General features: G+C 35.3%; 1 protein-coding gene across 1 annotated transcript in view; it reads right to left on the minus strand.

The window, feature by feature from the left end:
* rush (pleckstrin homology and FYVE domain containing family member rush hour) overlaps nt 1–20,645 on the minus strand; it is a 226,074-nt gene that overhangs the window by 199,874 nt on the left and 5,555 nt on the right. The window contains exon 2 of the mRNA XM_090409993.1: nt 15,505–15,569. Coding sequence (XP_090266119.1) covers nt 15,505–15,569 — 65 coding nt within the window. The remainder of the gene's footprint in view (nt 1–15,504; nt 15,570–20,645) is intronic.

The raw sequence follows: 20,645 nt of genomic DNA on the forward strand, positions 1-20,645 counted from the left end.
ATCTGTATTTCAGTTTTGTCGATCTAGAAAAGGCATATGACAAGCTGCCAAGAGGGAAGCTATTCAATACAGTACAGTTATATGGTGTCAATGGGGGCATTATAACAAGCAATACTTAGTCTTTATTTGAGTTGTAAGTCAGCAGTTTAGAATTGAAGGAAGTACAGGAAGATGGTTTAATGTTAAATCTGGTGTGAGACAAGGATGTACATTATCCCCTGTGTTATTCATTATCTATATGGATCACATTATGAAGGAAAGTGGTATTAAACATGATATCAAAATTGGAGATGTTAATATCAGCTCTTTGCTTTATGCGGATGATGTTATACTTCTAAATAAATCCGCTACAAGTCTGAAAGATTCTCTGACTAAATTGAATAACTGTTGCAATAGATATGGTATGAAGGTCAGCAATAAAAAGACAAAGACGATGAAAATAGACAGAATCATTGAAAATGTCGTGTTGTGAATGGAGAACCTGTGGAACAAGTAAAACATTTTGGTTACTTAGGCACGATTTTTAGTGAAGATGGTAAATTAAATATAGAAACAAACAACAGAATCAGCAAAGCTGGTATGGTGGGAGGTCAATTGAATAAATTCATATGGAATAAGAGAGAAATTAGTTGGAACACTAAATTAGCTGTATACAAGACAGTGTTCAAACCAGTTTTAACTTATGGATCTGAGAGCTGGGTCAGAAGTAAAACACATGACAAAAGACTAGAGACCGCAGATATGAGAGTCCTGAGAAAGATTATAAGCGTAAACAGATGGCATCAATGGCAATACCATATTAAAAACGAGGATATTAGGAAAGAACTTGACATTGTCAGCATCCAGGAATGCATTAGCAGAGCTAATCTCAGGTGGTATGGTCACTTAAATAGAATGGGAGAGGAAAGATTAGCAAAACAAGTGTTCTCTGCCAGGTTGGCAGGAAAACGACTCAGAGGGAGACCAAGATATAGGTGGATTGATACGGTACAAAGTGCCTTAGACGATAGAAATATAAGATCTGATAATCTTGGAGTCTTGACAAGTAACAGACTTGGAAAAATAATCATAATTTAAAATTCTGAATATTTTTACGTATTGTTTATGTTAAAATATTTATTAGTTTTAGTTTCATAACATGCATTGTCTGCACTTGCGATGTGCCCATTAAGGAAATTGTTTTGTTAAAAGTGATATGTAAAGAAGTTAAAAAATTGATGTACTTACTGGATTTGATATTTGTATTACTTAAAGGAATTTTGTTGTAATTGAAAATATTAAATTTTGTGTTTTTATGAAGACATTCTCTTTTGTCGCTAACAGAGACAACGTGCCAGCCATTACACCTAGTTTCTCACTTGCCATTTTCAAGGAGTGCGAATGCTCGCCGAGAAGTTTGATGAGTGAATGACAGCTGACAAGTTCGGTATCAAAGCAATGGGAGAGTAAACGAGAGCATTCAGAAGGAATTTAGAACACAGGCTGGCAGATATTTAGATTCAGAGGAACTTGAGTTTTTTTTATGTGACAGTCGGAGGAAAATTAATAGTTAATCCGAAAAAGGAAACGTGGAGCTATTAAGTTTCAATGTGGAATAAGTATTGACAAATAATCGGAAAATATTGCTATATGCGTTTTAAACATAATATTGGAGGAAACGCTAATTGGAAGATTTATAGTAGATTCCGAAAAGGGAATAGTAGAACTGTAAGTTTTTTTTTAATTGGAAGAGTTAAGACTGTCAATAAGCATTTAGTGAATAAAAGAAGAATTTGCTATTTACGTTCTAAAGGAATGTTCGAGAAAACTCTGATTAGGAAGTTTCATCTGTATTAAGGAAGCCGGATCTAACTATTATTTCTACCGAAGAAAAGAGATAGAATTAAGTTTGGAAGAATTAATGTGTGTTACATAAGTGATGATAAAGGATCCTGTGAAAATGAAGAATAAAGTCATATATCTTCGAAAAAGGGCCTTGACAGAGAGAGAAACTGGCTATGAACATTTTTTTATTGTGCAAACAAAGTGTTTAGTCTAGTCTTAAGTGTAAGTTTAATTTTAAAAGGCCCTGGATCCAATTAATTTGTAGTTACGTAAGTTGTTTGAAGTGTATATATATATATTGTTTTTGTTTTATTAAATGTGTTTATTTTTTATTTTGGTCTTGAGTCAGTGATTATTTGGATTCTGAAAGAAAGAGTTAAGGTCATTGCACCAATTGGAGTGAACTCTTGTGCGTATAATAATATATAGGTACACTCGGAAATAAATTAAAAATAATTGTTAGAAACAGAGATCATCTCTATGGTAGGATTAAATATTATGATAATATCTATGAATATCTCCTCAATATAAAAATCCATCGATTATTAACAGACTGATTTGGAGGAAAATTGTAGATAGGAAGTTAGTAATGATGTAATTTTTTTCATGTAGTACTATCATATCCTGTACACCCCTTGAGGGTACATGGCAGGAATTTGATGATGATGATATTCACACAAATTCTCAACTATTTGTCGTAAAGGGAAAATCTGATCTCAACAGCCTCTATTTGGCCTGAATCCAGCTTGCTCTTCACCAAGCTTCCTTTCCACAATCTTTCTCAACCATTTCTCAAGTATAGTTGCATATATCTCACCAGGAAAACTCAGTAGGGAAATACCTCTAATTTTCACATTCAGTTTTATTTCCCTTTTATTGTATATGGATACTATGAAAACTCAACTCCAATCATCTGGAATTCATCCCTCTGAACTATTCAGTGTAAGACTTTTCTACCTCCATACTTGAGCATTTCTGGTAGAATATCATTTACTCCTGCTGCCTTTCCACATTTCAAGCCTTGGATGGCTTTTTCTACTTCAAGTATGAATATGTATTCCTGACTGTATGCCTGTTGAGTGTTTTTTACCACTGTGCTATCACTGCTTGTTTCATTTAGCAATTTTTCGAAATAATTACTCCATACTTCAAGGAAATCTTTTTCTCCCGTTTTCATGTCACCTTTATCATCTCTGACTCCTTTTACAGCACTCTTTCCTCCATTTCTAAGCTTCTTCAACAACCTCAAGAATATCTTACCACCTTCTTGATATTTATTTTCTATGTTCTTGCCAAAGTCTTCCCATGACTTTTGTTTAACTAGTTTTACACTATATTTAGCTTTCTTACATTCATCTAGACCACAAGCTGACTTATTCGCCAGGAACTTTCGATTTGTTTTCTTATTTTCCTTCATTGCCTCTTTAACTTCCTGTGTCAACCATGAAGTTCTGATTTTTCTATCCTTGCAGACAACATCAGGGTTTGCCACTGAATCTTCCAGGCTTGGTTCCTGTTCTCAAACTCTTTCATTTTTTCTTCAATAATGTTTATGTATTTTAGTCTACAGTTCACATCTGAGAGTGGTCACCTTTCATTAATTTCAAAACTTTCTTACATGTTCTTCTTTTTGATATGAAATTCAATTTTATCCTGCTCAATATTAAATGGTGATAGTTCCAATTTCAAATCCTCTGTACACTCTAATGTCCTGCACCAATGAGAGAACATCAGTATCACAATAACACAGCCAATGAGACTTTTCTCATGCCTTGCCTCTTCTCTCCATTTGAATTTATGCATATTTTTATATTGGAACATCATCATCAAATTCCTGCAATGTACAGGATATGATAGTACCACATGAAAAATTTACATCATTACTGACTTTCTATCTACAATTTTCCTCCAAATCAGCCTGTTACTTGTCAAGACTCCAACATTATCAGATCTTATATTTCTATCTTCTAAGGCACTTTGTACTGCATCAATCCACCTATAATGATAGTTTCCATACCTGAGGTTGTTTTCCTATCGACCTGGCAGAGAACACTTGTTTTGCTAATCTTTCCTTGTCCATTCTGTTTAAGTGACCATACCACCTGAGATTAGCTCTACTAATACATTCCATGATGCTGATAATGCCAAGTTCTTTCCTAATATCCTCATTTTTAATATGATATTGCCATCGACCATCTGTTCACACCTCTAATCTTTCTCAGGACTCTCATATCTGCAGTCACTAGTCTTTGGTCGAGTGTTTTACTTCTGATCCAGCTCTCAGATCCTTAAGTTCATTACTGACTTTCTATCTACAATTTTCCTCCAAATCAGCCTGTTACATGTCAAGACTCCAACTTTATCAGATCTTATATTACTATCGTCTAAGGCACTTCGTACCGTATCAATCCACCTATATCTTGGTCTTCCTCTGGGTCATTTTCCTACCAACCTGGCAGAGAACACTTGTTTTGCTAATCTTTCTTCGCCCATTCTGTTTAAGTGACCATACCTCCTGAGATTAGCTCTGCTAACACGTTCTCTTTCTCTCAATCTACTTCGATGTCTATGTCTCTCCCTTTCGCGTTCTCTATCTCTAGAGCGTGATCTACGTCTTGGAGAATGACCATGCTTATGTGGCGATCTGCTACGGCTCTCTGCTAACACATTCCATGATGCTGACAATGCCAAGTTCTTTCCTAATATCCTCATTTTTAATATGATATTGCCATCGACCATCTGTTCACACCTCTAATCTTTCTCAGGACTCTCATATCTGCAGTCACTAGTCTTTGGTCGAGTGTTTTACTTCTGATCCAGCTCTCAGATCCTTAAGTTAAAACTGGTTTGAACACTGTCTTGTATACAGCTAATTAGTGTTCAGGCTAATTTCTCTCTTATTCCATATGAATTTATTCAATTGACTTCCTACCATACCAGCTTTGTTGATTCTGTTGTCTATTTCTATATTTAATTTACCATCTTCACTAAAAATCGTGCCTAAGTAGCTGAAATGTTCCACAGGTTCTCCATTCACAGCGCAGTTGATATTTTCAATGCTTATGACTATTTTCATTGTCTTTGTCTTTTCATTGCTGACCTTCATACCATATCTATTGCAACAGTTATTCAATTTAGTCAGAGAATCTTTCAGACTTGTAGCGGATTTATTTAGAAGTATAACATCATCTGCATAAAGCAAAGAGCTGACATTAACATCTCCAATTTTGATATCAGGTTTAATATCACTTTCCTTCATAATGTGATCCATATAGATAATGAATAACAGAGGGTATAATGTACATCCTTGTCTGACATCAGATTTAACATTAAATCTGATGTCAGATTTAATGTTAAATCTGACATCAGATTTAATCTTCCTCTACTTCCTTCCTCTACTTCTTTCAATTCTAACTCCTGACTTACAACTCAAATAAAGATGAAATATTGCTTGATATAATGCCCCACTGACACCATATAACTGTAGCGTATTGAATAGCTTCTCCCTTGGCACCTGTTCATATGCCCTTTCTATATCGACAAAACTGAAATACAGATCTTTGTTATATTCCCATGATTTCTCAACTATCTGTCGTAAAGTGAAAATTTGATCCAGACAGCCTCTATTTATCCTGAATCCATCGTGTTCTTTACCAAGCTTTCTTACACAATCCTTCTCAACCATTTCTCAAGTATGATTGCATAAATCCTATCAGGAACACTCAGTAGAGAAATACCCCTGTAATTCTCACATTCAGTTTTCTTTTATTTTCTTTTTTTTTTTATTTTATATATGGGTACTATTAGAGCTCTAATCATGTGCCTTCTTCCAAAACCGCATATCAACACCGTATATAGTTTTGAAATTCCCATATGTCCAAAATATTTATAAAGCCATAAAAGAAACATTGAAATAATCAAATTACAGAATTTCTTCACAATAAACAAAGTTCAAAATTTACTAAAACATACAAGGGGACTCTGGAAAGTTCTGATAAACACCTAGAAAAAACATGTTTTTCATATAAAAATGTTTTTCAAAAAATCTTTTCTTTTAGGATATATAAGATTTATAAGCATATATAAGCATAATTAATTTTTGTTCTAGGTGTTTATCAGAAACACCTAGAACAAAAATTTTGTATAACATAAAATTTCCAGACCACCTTTGTATAACATAAAACATATACACTTCATGCATGGTGAGTGAATTTCCTTTTCTGAATTCGTTATTATTATACGGGCACCTACATGGAGTCTGAAGACTAATCGCAGGAGACCCAAACTATCCACCCTATATCTATCATATCTCTCCTTGAACTCATTGATAGATAATATTTATTCATTTTTTTTACTTCTTGATATTTATTTTCTATATTCTTGCCAAAGTCGTCCCATGGTCCTCCAGTCACCCCTATTATGTTGATCTGGTACTTACCTAATTCCTCAGCTAGCTCTATTTCTTTGCCATTCAGGCTTCATACATTGATAGTACCAATCTTTAAATCTGATGATGTTAAGTTTGGGTGTGTTTTCAGATTTGTTCTAGTAGCTGACGTTTTGCTGTTTGCCCTGGTTCCCTGGCCAAAACAACGAGGCCTTGTTTAAATTGGCAACATCCCAGCCAGCATGAAATTTTATAATGTTGTACCATCATTTTTTATTTTGGTTTAAGCCAATAAGAATACAATTTGGTCAGCTAAATCCCAAATTGCTAGCCCATCCTCGTTCATTCAGTATCCAAGTAGATACCCAACAGGGTGCACCCCCGAGAAGGTGAGGACTGGACATTAGGTCAGAAGCCCTGGTCGGTTCTCCGCATTCTTTTAAAGGCTATGTGGAGGTCTCCTCTCAGTTATACAGCTTTGACCTTTAAGCACCCCATATATATATTAGAACATTGTGTTAGCAATAACCAGTCCATGTCCCGAGCAGAAATCCAACAGGTATTTGCCATTATTATTAGTTTTACTCTTTTCTCCAAATTTTCCCAAAATATTTTTCCATGTCTGATAATCATTTCCTACTCTGCTATTTAGATTCTCAACAAGGACCAACTTTTCATTTTTTACTGTCAGATGCTTTCTCTAAAAGTCTCAAAAAATTCCTACACTTATACCATAGAACCTTCTGTGGGGTCCATAGGTACAAATAAGTCTCACAGTCCAGTTCTCCATTCTGATATTTGCCCATGTCGCTCTACTTGATATTGCTTGCCATTCAAGAAAATTAGCATCTTATTTAGTGTTTAATACTATAGCTGCTCCTTCTTTCCCTAATTGTTATTGCCTGAATAGAGCAGTTTGTATTTATTGCTTATAAAGATCTCACTAGCTTTTGTCTTTTTTTCATTTTTTTTTTTTTTTTCAGTTACCCCCATTATGTCAATCTGGTACGTATCCAGTTCCTCAGCCAGGTCCATTTCTTTGCCATTCAGGCTTCTTATGTTGATAGTACCTAACTTTGGTGATGCTGAGTTAGGGTGTGTTTCAGGATTTGTTCGAGTAGCTGACTTTTTCCTGTCCGCCCTGGTTCCCTGGCAAAAACAATGGAGGCCTTGTTTAACAGGGCAATGCCCCAGAAGGTATGAAATTCTGTCACATTGTACTATCATTTTATTTGTGGTTTAAGACAATAAGAATATAATTTGGTCGGCTAAATAACAATTTGCCAGCCCATCCTCGTTTATTCAGTATCCAGGTAGATACCTAACAGGGTGCACCATGAGAAGGTGAGAATTGGACATTAGGTCAGAAGCCCTGGTCAGTTCTCCACATTCCTTTAAAGCCAATGTGGAGGTCTCCTCTCAGTTATACAGCTTTGACCCTTAATAATATTTTTTTATATATTTATATAATTTGATGTCGATTTATATATAATACTTTGATTTATTTTTAGTTTTTTTCATGTAATCTGGAAATTGAGCCTCCATTGCTCAGTTGGTATAGAGGAAGTCCTTTGGTCAGAAAGACTGGTTTAATTCCCGTTCATGACGTGAAGAACCTTTAACTGATCTCTTTCGACTAAAGGTGAGTTAGCAGGTTTCTGATGGAGGTACAGGGTGTTTTCACCTGGAAACTCAGGTTTTTCATCCCTCAGAACAGGCAAACCAGCGCTGTGAACACACACGGATCTACAGTTATGAAATACATATTTAATCCCTCATTAGGAGGGCTCAATCCGTTCCTAAGGGATAGGGGAAAAAAGAGGGATACCCAATACAAAATAAATAAAATCTGGAAATTCTGCTTCTAATTTACCCTTCAAACCATTTAAGGCCTCCAACAATAAGCCAGCAGATGGTCTTACATTAAGCAATGAGATTCATCTCTTACCTAAACATAGTCACAAACATCCATATCCACAGCTGGATTCAAACCCATACCTTGCTGGTTGGAGAGTAGGTTATACTATCCACCTGATCAACAATGCCAGTGAATTTGTCCTACTGTTATCTAAGAAGACAGGTTTTTTTTTTTTTTTTTTTTTCCATGTAATCAACAGGAGTCATTAGGAATCTAAATTTTACTCTTAAATGCATGAAAAAAATTTATTTGTTCAGGATCAAATTTCATTTCGTCCTTCCCAGTGTTTCTTCGGAAATACAAACAAAATGATGTCCTCAGTGTTTTAACTGTGATATATTTTAATCAAAGCATTAAAGAAACATTAGAACAATAACAAAATATCAACTTGAATGGTAAAGAAACTTGTTCATTGATCTCTAAATTAAACTTGCCAAGAAATTTTGTATATAATTTTGGTTTCCAAAAAGAAACCGAACTTTTAATAGAAAATAAAACAGAGGCCAATTATAATTATTCTAATCATTATTTCAATCAATACACTCTCCCTCAGCTTCAATACAGCATTTGGCATGGTCAATTAATTTGTTAAATGAGTTTTTCTATATCGGTTCTTGGGATACTGTTGAGGGTTATGGTTAATGCCGCTTGAAAGTTTTCAATGGCGTCGTATTGCTTTCCTTTCATTGGCAAATAAAGTCCAGGGAAGAGAAAGAAGTCACAGGGTGCTAAATCAAGTAAATATGGCGAGTGATCCAACACACAAACTTGGTTTTTGCTCAAAAACTCTCTCACAATGTTCAAACAATGAGATGGTGCATTATCGTGCAAAAGTGACCAGCTGCCCGCATCACGATATTCATGCCGTACAGAATGAATTCTCGCTATCAATCGCTTCAAAACTTCAAGATAAAACTCACCATTGACCATTTGGCCAGGCGGAACGAATTCTTTCTGGATGATGCCTCGGAATTGTAGAAACAAATCAGTATTCAGTATTGTGTTTACTTTTGACTTCTCCCAGCGAATTTTTTTTTTTTTTTCAGATTCCCCGCTTCTGGTGGTTCCACTCAGCACTCTGGTGCTTTGTTTTGGGCTCAAGGAAGTTTGAGTCCTTATGAGTGGTTTTAATGAAGTCCTTGCAGTGTTCAATTCGATACATTTTTTGGTCATCAGTCAACTTGTGGGGAACAAATCGCACATTCAATTTACGAAGGCTCAAATTCTCGGTCAAAATGTTGTGCACAGTTGATTTTGAAATCCCTAATTCATCTTTAATCAATCTCACGGATAATTTCGGGTTTTCTTTGATGAAATCATGCACTTTTTGGATGTTAACTTTGTTCAGTCCAGTTTTTGGATGGCCCAGCTTTTCGTTGTCCTCAAGCATCACATGATCACTTTGAAATCGCTTAAACCACTCATAAACTTGAGTACAGGATAAGCATTCATCACTGTATGCTTTTTGAAGCATTTGATACATTTCGGTAAAACTTTTACCAAGTTTAACACAAAAGTCAATCGCAGCTCTCAGTTTGAAACTTATTTTTTGACTGTTCGTCAAAATACACTGTCACTCTTGGCACTATAACTCAGCTTCTAATGAAACAAATATCATAAACAGTTGACACAACACTAATGAAGGTTGCCACTTTCGACAACAAAAAGATGCATCACGTGGCACACCACTAGTTTCTTCTATTTTCAAAACATTCAGTTTCTTTTTGGATAGAGGGTGTATATAGTGGTTGATGACTTCACATCAATTGCTTAGTACTGTTATAATGAGAGATTAAATCTCTGTAGCCATTTAAAGAGGGATTATTTATTAATCAATTATTATCAATCTCATTTGTTATGAGATTCTCTCTAGAACGATTATTTCTATTTCCGAGTGTTTATATATGCACAAGGGTTCAATTCCGATTGTGCAATGACTTTTTCTTTCAGAATCTGAAAAAAATCACTGACTCAAAACAAAATATACACATTTAATAAAATAAAAACAATATATACACTTCAAATAAAATTACACAACTAACTACAAAATTAACTGGATCCAAGGCCTTTTAAAATGAACTTACACTTTAGAGATCACCCATTCTCTGACTCATTCTATTACTGGTTCGTTTAACATATACTTAATCACGTGTACTAGACTAAACACCTTGTTTACACAATAACAAAATTTTCATAGTCAGTTTCTTTGTTAAGGCCTTTTTCCGAAGATATAAGATTCTCTTCTTCTTTTCCATAGGATCCTTTCTCATCACCCTTATGTAGCACACATCATTTCTCCTGACTCTGAAGTACAGATATTCTGAATTCATCGAAGTATAAGTACTCTTACCTCGTGCAGTTCAATTTTGTTAATTTTTGTACCAGCAAAAAAAAATTTCTTCTACTGCTTTATCTAAGTTACTAAATTCCGTCTCCTTTTCCAGTAGAAATAGCAGACAGATTCGGCATCCTTAAAACAGATGAAATTTTCCAATCAGTGTTTCCTCGAACATTCCTATAGAACATCAATTGCAATATTTTCTTTTATTTATCAATACTACTTATTTATAGTCTTAACACCTCCACTTTAAAGGCTCACAGTTCGATTCCTTTTTCAGAATCTTCTATTAATATTCCTCCTACTGTCACATACAACTAAATAAACTTCGTAAGAACAAAATTCCTTCGTCTGCATTCTTAAACTTCCATTAGCTCTCCCTTGTTGTTTCCGTTACCTCGATACTGAATGCTCTCTCTGTCAGCTGTCAATCACCCATCAAACTCCTCAGCAAGCATGCGCACTCCATAAAAGTAGCAAGCAAGAAGTTAGGTATAATGGCTGACATGTCGTCTCCGTTGGTGTTACGAGAATGTTTGTACAAAACACAGCACATAATAATTTTATACCACAATAAAATTTCTGAAAATAACATAACTATCCAAATCCAGTAAGTGCATAAATTTTTTTTAATGCTTCACATTTCATTTTGACAAAATAACATCAATAACAGGCACATTGCAAGTGCCGACAATACTTATTATGAAACCAAAACTAATAATGTACTAACATAAACAATTTGTAAAAATATTAATAATTTTAAATTATGATTCTTTAGCAATTTGAATGTTTCAATCATATCTCCCCTTTTCTGCCTATCAACTAATTTCTGCAACCCACAAATTTTCAACCTGTTCTCATGTGATTCATTCCATAGACCCACTATCATCTTAGTCACTCGCCTCTGGATTCTCTCCACCTCCTCCCCATCAAGAAGGAACCTAGGTAACCAAATCTGGGCACAGTAGTCAAGATGAGGTCTTATCAAGGCTCAGTACAGAGGTACAATAACTCGCTTGTCTCTGCTCATCAAATCAGATATCGTCTTAAACAGAAGTTCCTGTCCTTTCACTATTGGTCTCTGCTATCATTCTATTTCTTCACTAAAAAATGTTTTTAGTTCCTCTATTTTTTTTCAAATCATGTGACTGAACTCAGATTCTGGAATATTTTCAGTGAAATTCACAGAAAGTTCTTTAGATTGTTTCTTTTTCTTAGCACATTTTCATTTTTGAAACTTACTTCTCTCACTTTATCTGCAACCACTATATTAGGAGAATGAGTTTCAATATACTGAAAAGAAGTTTGTGGAATGAAATATATCTCTAAGTCTCTCATCCTTTTCTCTAACAAGCTGAAAACATTGTTCAAGATTTCTAACCTTTTTCTTGTATGCGTTTCTTTAAAGTTATCTTTAAGGCCATGCCTAAATTGATTAAACAGCAACCATTCTAAAGAGGATCTCTCTTCAGATGAAACATTAAATTTATGAGCAATGCTCCAAAGTCTGTGGTAATACTCTGAAACAGATGCCCTATTACCTTGAGTGCACTGATGAATTTTCCAAATGTTAGTCCTCAATTCTCCCACATTTGAAAATTCCGATAGTAGCAAATTTTTAAATGTTGTATAACTATCAGTGTCTCTCAGCAAAGGGGATGTGTTTAAGAACATTTTGGCTTTGCCCAATAATTTATTATAAAGTATAATTAACAAATGAAAACCTGACCATTTTCCTAAATCTCTAATTTTTTCTGCATATCTAAAAAATGTCTCTACGCTCTCACTACTATCTCCTGAGAAAGAAGGTATTACTAAAGTTGGATTAACTAACTTAAAAAATCCTAATTTTTAATTGAAGACTCTTCGCCACTAGAATTGCTATCTCCAGTAGCCATTTTACTTGAGTCAAGATTTACTTTCTGGAGTCTAAAATAAAGTTAAATCACAACCAATCCTGTCGGTCAGCTGCACCATTTGTTATAAAGAGGAATTATTTATTAATCAATTATTATCAATCTTCATTTGTTATGAGATTCTCTATAGAACGATTATTTCTTTTTCTGAATGTTTATATTCAGATTCAAGGGTTCAATTCCGATTGTGCAATGACTTTTAACTGTTTCTTTCAGAATCCAAAAAATCACTGACTCAAGACCAAATACAAAATACACACATTTAATAAACAAAAACAATATATACATTTCAAATAAAATTATCCAACTAACTACAAAATTAACTGGATCCAAGGCCTTTTAAAATAAACACACTTTAGAGATCACCAATTCTCTGACTCATTCTATTACTAGTTTGTTTAACATATACTTAATCACGTCTATTAGACTAAACACCTTGTTTACACAATAACAAAATGTTCATAGTCAGTTTCTTTGTTAAGGCCTTTTTCCAAAGATATAAGATTCTCTTCTTTTCCATAGGATCCTTTCTCATCACCCTTATGTAGCACACATTATTTCTCCTGACTCTGAAGTACAGATATTCTGAATTCACTGAAGTATAAGTACTCTTATCTCGTGCAGTTCAATTTTTAATTTTTGTACCAGCAAAAAGAAGTTTCTTCTACTGCTTTATCTAAGTTGCTAAATTCTGTCTCCTTTTCCAGTAAAAATAGCAGATAGATCCAGGATCCTCAAAACAGATCAAATTTTCCAATCAGCGTTTCCACGAACATTCCTATAGAACATCGATTGCAATATTTTCCTTTATTTACCAATACTTATTTACAGTCTTAACTCCTACACTTTAAAGGCTCATAGTTCCACAATTCCTTTTTCAGAATCTTCTATTAATATTCCTCCTACTGTCACATACAACTAAATAAACTTCGTAAGAACAAAATTCCTCTGTCTGTGTTCTTAAACTTCCATTAGCTCTCCCTTGTTTTTCCTCCTTTTCTTCAAAACCGAACGCTCTTTTGTTGTTTCTGTTACCTCGATAATGAATGCTCTCTCTCTCTGTCAGATGTCAATCACCCATTAAACTCCTCGGTGAGCATGTGCACTCCATGAAAGTGGCAAGCAAGAAGTTACATATAATGGCTGACGTGTCGTCTCCATTAGTGTTAAGAGAACGTCTTTAGAAAACACAGCACATAATTTTAAACACAATAAAATTTTTGGAATTAACACAACTATCCAAATCCAGTAAGTGCATAAATTTTTTTTTAATGCTTCACATTTCATTTTGACAAAATAACATCAATAACGGGCACATCGCAAGTGCAGACAATACATATTATGAAACCAAAACTAATAATGTACTAACATAAACAATTTGTAAAAATATTCATAATTTTAAATTATGACTGTTTTTACAGTATTCCATAATGCAAAGCACATCTTTTCCTATATGACCTGCACATTAATTCAACCTTGTTATCCCTTCCGAGTCTAACTGCAACTGATGAGATCTCAATAAAGGTTGAAACCCATCTGAGTAGTGACCATCCCCTTAATATATATAGTACTATACATTCCTGAAAGGAGGTGTGTTTTGCATTATGGGATACTAAGGCATCTGATGTGAAGTTATCAACCTCTATATACAAGTAACCTAGTTGTGAAGATACTTCATGTGCAAACTATGATTGGATAAAGGATTAAATAAGAATATAATTTCTTGGCAAAGTTTAATTTCAAACAAAGTGGAAAACTTTCTATAACTATGCGTCTTCTGCACCCATTGATAGTTGTAATGGGTGCAATGACCATGGGAAGAAATCAAAAAAGGAGTTTATTGTAGTGTTTTATTAGTGTGGAGGTGGCAGAGTTGAAAGTATCATTAAGATTATGTATCTATCTACTTGTAAAGCTTTACAAGTAGATAGATAGATGGGACCCTATGTTTGCACATAGATAGCTTTTCATGGTGTTCTCAAGCCATAAGCTTAAGGATGGACAAGCATAAAGCAATCCAAAACAATATCAGAAAGATTTTGATTGATGAAACTACAAATGAAAATGAGGATAAAGGCAGGAAAAAAATACAAGGACCAGATTATTATTTTATCAGGAAGGAAATCAAACAGGGAATAAGCAATATGCAAAAATCCAGAAATGATGCACAAAGTGTGCATAAGGCTGACACCCTAACTACATGAAAGGGGGAAAAAAAAAAAAAAGTACAGCAACTATAATGTACAAGATGCAACCAAAGGTTTAGAGGATTTGACTATAAAATTACCTTAACTCCTAGTTTCCAATGTCTCCTTTGAAATAGTCCCCTTGGGTATGTTACAGCAATCAAAATGACACCATTTCATCTTGGGAACAGGAAAAAAATTGCATGGAGAATAAGATCAGATGAATACGGCAGGGATGGGGAATGACTGTAGTGTTTTTGGAAGCCAGGAAACAGCACAAAATTTGCAGTAATGTATCTCATGTTCAAAATGTCTGACAAAATGCACTGAACCGTCTCATACAACAGTCATATGATCTCCTAATATTCATGGATAGTTTCATGGATACTTTTGTGATGTTTACCAGTGTTGTGCTTGCCAATAGTCATCCAGAATGCTCTTCATCATCAGATGTTTGCCCAATCACAAAAAAGTTTTTCTTTGGCTCGTAGCTTAATCACCAAATGCTTCCTTAAGTTTTTTGAGGTTGAAGCAAAATTTCATGCAGATTTTTTGCTCCTTAAAATCAGCCAGTTGAAGAACATCATTGAATCACTAAAACACAACATTACAAAAATGCACATGACCGAAGAATGCAGTCTCTCAGCTTGTCAGCTGTTGGTATACTGATTCACAAAGGGTATCCATATAACAGGATGAAAGGCTGTACTACAACTGGTTTTGCCTGTGCTTCCAATTCCCCAACTATTGGGTAGCACCTCATACCTTGATCTGCTATATATCTCTAGAAAAAAATTTCCTGGAAAAAAGCAAGAAATAATGCCAATATGGGTTTGTGGAACCATTCATACCTGATGTCAGAAAAACATGGCGACAAAAAAGATATTTTCCTTTTGGAAATAAAAACAAATTTTTTATTTATTAACACAACATACCTCACCAGAAGCACCAAAACCATTTTCAACAGAAGCAATTCTTCGGGCATTTGCTTCACTATTAACTGAAAAGGAAATAATAATAATAAATAAATAACAAAACTGAAACAGAAATATACACTTCCATTTCATTTAACATTTTCTAAAAACATTACTGAAATAAGGGAGGACACTTCAAATAATCACAAAACTTTTATGAATTTAAAATTATGCATTTCAATAAGAAGACATTTATCTCCAAAACTGCTTTATTGCTATACTACTAAAACAATGAATAGACATGACTTTAATGGGGAACATTCATACCACAATGTTGCCCATTAAAGACCATTAAATTTGGAGCACATAAGACCACATACGCTTCCCACATGTTTGGGGCATAAAAGTAGTCCAAAATGTGTCCCAAACACAAAATAACAACAAGATGGTCAGATATGCACATAGATCATCATATGCAAATGACAACAAAAGAAATATCACTGCCTACAGCCTTGCAAACTTTTAAAATCAGTCTAGACTTCAAGGTTTCCAGATAAAATAAGCAGGATAAAATTTTCACTGAGGATCAGTATGAAGTAAATCATATTTGACAAGAAATTTTATTTTTGTTTAATCCTTTGTTTAATAATTTTTAACCCCCACCCAAAAGCAATATCAATGAAATAAAAAAATTTAAAAAAAAAAAAAAAAAAAAAAAAAAGACAGTTCATAGTATCTCTCTATATTATTATTACACGAGCACCTCCATGGAGCCCAAAGACTCATTGCGGGAGACCCAATCTAGCCACATAATCCATCATGCCTCTCCTTCAACCCATTAACAGACAAAGCAGTCATAACTGACTCTGGCAACCTATTCCATTCATTCACAACTCACCAAGCAAAAAAGCTAGTCCTCACACTCCTACTAACCACACCATCATTCAATTTCGAAGGATGGTGTTCTACTCTTGTTCGGCTCCCTCTAGTCAAGTGCTGAAACATTTCCCCCATCGCAGTCATATAAAATCATTTAAGTAATTTAAATGTTTCTATCATATCCCCTCTTCTTCTCCTATCATCCAACTTCTGCAATCTACATGACAAATCTATCCTCATAGGGAACATTCCATAGGCCACTCACCCCTGAATCTTCCCCACCACTTCCTCATCCCCAAGATATCCAGGAGACCAGATCTGAGCACAGTAATCCAGATATAACTGGTAATTAGTTTACGGAATTAGCAGTCCCACCCCCCCCTCACAACAATATGGGGTTATAAAAACACTATATAACAGGGCAAAATTAATCTGCTCAGATGACAAGGCCCTAACTACTGAACTAAACCACATCCTCAACACTTTCTTAGCCAATGGCTATAACCCCAAAAAAATCCAAAAAATACTAAAACCAGTAAACCACAACCCCTCTCCCCCCTCCACAATAAAGATTACACCAAGTCTATCACCATCCCCTACATCCAGGGCACCTCTGAGAAAATAACCAATATCCTCAAAAAATATGACCTTACTTCCTGTTACAGACCATATAAAAAGTTGGCATCCCTTATCCGCTCTATCAAAGACCAACCACTTCCCCTAGACCTACCTGGTGTATACCAGGTCCCTTGCAGCTGCAAATTGTCCTACTTTGGCCAAACAGGCAGAACAACAAATATCACGATTTCAGAACACCAAGACTACATCCGGTTTCACCAGTACAGCCGCTCTGGGCTGGCAGACCATGCCTTAGATACCCACCATAAAATTCGTTGGAGGAAAACAAAAATAATTCATCGCAGCAAGTTTAAATAATAAAGATTATTCAAAGAATCTTCAGCAGCTCTAAAAAACGTTCCTAACCTCAACAAATTTGGGTGCATGAAACTACCCCAAATTTGGGAGACTTACATTATGAGAACTCCAGTCCAACTGCCAAGACTACCAAATTAGCTCGCAAGAGGGCACCATGGCACCATTAGGACTTTAGGAACAATATTAGGTTATTGCTTTCCTCCTCATTTGCTTTGTGTTAGTGCCTACGTGCACATACCATATCTTTATGTTCCTGAAGATGGCAATGTGACATTGCCGAAATATAGAAGTTATTCATTAAAGTTATCTTTAATTAATATACTTTATATGCGTTGTTAATTCCGTAAACTAATTACCAGTTATGTCTGACCAACGTATAAGCCTTGCTACTAGAATAGTAATCCAGATGCGGACATATCAAGGCATTATAAAGAGGAATAACAACTTCCTTATCTCTACTTGTTAGTGTGTTCTTCAACAGTCATCTTATCAGCTTCCTCAGCAACCTCAGCAACATGTCCTATAAACTTTAACTCCACCACCTCCCTAAAATCTCTAGCTTCATCTGTTTCCTGGAGTACAGTTCCAATGTGATAGATGGCTTGTAATCCATTTACCCTAAATTCATAACTTTACATTTCTCGATATTAAACTGACACCCATTAACTTTTGCCCATACTGACAGCTTATTTAAATCGTCCTGCCAGCTCTCCATATTGTCTTGGTAAAATATTACTGTACCTAATTTCGCCTCATCAGCAAACAACTTAAAATTGCCTTTCAGGTTATTTCCTATATAATTTTTGTACAAATTAAACAGCAATTTTCCCGGCACTGAACTTTGTGGCACACCACTAGGTTCAATGCTGTTTTCGTCTTGATTGTGCCCTTCCATGTACCACTTTTTGATATCTGTCCAGCAACTATCTTATCCACTTAACTTGTGTCATATTCATCCCCATTTGTTCTAATTAGCATAACAACCTTGCTTTTAATATATGTTCTCCATGGCATATTATAAAGTGTTTGAAAGCCATTATAGTAAACCTTTTTAGATGGTTTCCAAAATCATTTTTTTTACAAATTTTCACTGCTTGTCATTTTCAAAGTTAACACCCTTGAGATGTATCTTCAATTCAGGAAATAATCAGAAGTCTGATGGAGCTGAGTCCAAGATATTGATATTAAGTGGAGGAACATTCTCCATGCAACCCAGACTTGGCTCCATTGGACTATTTCTTAAAGAGTTTCATTTATTATTCAAAATGAACAGGAGACACACATAAGTGATTCCAAAACTAATGGCAAGCTTATTACAACAGCTTTAAAAACTTGTTAGGATGGAGAAATGTACTGAAAAAGAGGGAAATTATGTTAATGAAGTGTATGAAAATAAAGGGGAGACTTCAAGCGTGTGCTATCTTTTGTTAATTTCACTGACATCTCTTTTGGGTGAGTAATTATCTAAATGGAGACATAATTTTCATAATGTCTCTTGAAATGTAAGATAACACTTAGAGAAAGGGTATGATGTAAATTATATTTTTGTTTAATCCTTTGTCCAAGTAAGCAAACAGAGTTTGCACATTAAGTATTTTCACAACCAGGCTACTTGAAAACAGAGGTTGTTGACTTTACATCATATGCACTGCAAATAATTATTATTATTTAGGCCTCCGAGGAGTCAAAAGACTCATCGCAGGAAGTCCTTCCTAGGAAACACAAAGTCTATCAAGACTTATCATGGGAGGTCCCTCCTAGGAAACACAAAGTCTATCATACCACTCATTAAACTCACGGACCGTTCTCGCTCTCACCACTCTATCAGGCAATGCATTCCATGGTTCAACCACCCTCCATGCAAAGAAACCACTCCTCACCCTCTTGCTCACAGTTTCCTTTCATAAATTCCAGGGATGACCCCTTATCATCACTAATTCCCACTGTTAAACCAAGCGAAAGAACTCCCTAGTGTCAATCCTGTAACCACCTCTCACCAATTTAAAAGTCTCAATCATGTCACCTCTCCTTCTATCCACCAAACTCTGCAGCCCACATTCCCTCAGCCAATCCTCATAACTAACATTGTACAGTCCTGAAACCATCTTTGTTATCCGCCTTTATACCCTTTCCACGGTTAATTTATCCTCTTCAAATCCTGGGGACGAAATCTGAGAACAACAATGTCTAAGTGTGGTCTGATCAGGGTCTTATACAACGGAATGATAACTCTTATTTCTGCAGGTCGGAATCCCTCTCATTATTGCAGCAATCCTCTGTGATTGTTTCACCACCTTTGCAATATGTACCCTGAATTTCAGGTTTTCAGAAATCATCAACCTCAGATCTCTTGTCTCTCCCTACTTCCTCCAGTATAGCTCCTCCAATAGAGGATGCAGCATCCCATCGATGTGTCCCAAACCTTACATTATGCTGCATTAAACCGACACCCCTATTCATTTGTCCATCTGTCTGGCTTATTCAAATTCTCTTGTAGGACTACCACATCTGCACTATTACTAATAACCCTTCCCAGCTTCACATCATTCACAAACAACTGAATATCCCCCTGCAATCCACTGACAATGTCATTGATATAAACATTAAACAATATAGGTCCCAGTACTGAGCCCTGTGAGACCCCCACCTGTAACCCTGTGCCTCCTTGAAACTGCCTCACCATACACAACTCTCTGATACCTATCAGACAGCCAATCCTGAATCCAGTTGACCAACCTGACATCCAAACCAATGTGCTGCAACTTAAATATAAGCTTATCATATGACATCCTGTCAAATGCCTTCGCTAAATCCAAGAAAATGGCAGTATATGCCTTTCCCTCATCTACTGTTCTTGTAACTATATTATAAAAGGCTAGCATATTACTAAAACAAGAGCGCCCCTTCACAAATCCACGTTGACTCTTACAGATAACATTACCCACATCTACCCAATGTTGTATATGATCCCTAACTAATTTCTCCAAGATCCAAGGAGATGTGCTTTGCATTATGGGATACAAAGGCAAGTGATGTGAAGTCAGTCCACCTTTGCCAGGAGTTGCCCCAGTCCTGAAGATACTTCAGGCGCAAACTTTGTTTGCTTACACTTGGATAAAGGATTAAACTAAATATATAATTTATAGTTTAACCAAGTGGGAAAAAAAAAGAATAAAAAATAAAAAATTCCAACATCTTTCTCTAATCCAGAGTAATTTAATAATAAGGCGTGACACCATTTGCTAACTCATATATGGAAATATGATTTCTTAATTGCTTCAACCTTGGTATCACCTCTGGGTCTGACTCCCACTGAAGAGACCTCAATAAAGGTTGAAACCAGTCTG

Source organism: Typopeltis vanoorti, chromosome 20 (genome assembly GCF_054136105.1).
Source record: "Typopeltis vanoorti isolate ZY-2024b chromosome 20, IOZ_Tvanoo_1.0, whole genome shotgun sequence".
In the NCBI taxonomy this organism is placed as follows: domain Eukaryota; kingdom Metazoa; phylum Arthropoda; class Arachnida; order Uropygi; family Thelyphonidae; genus Typopeltis; species Typopeltis vanoorti.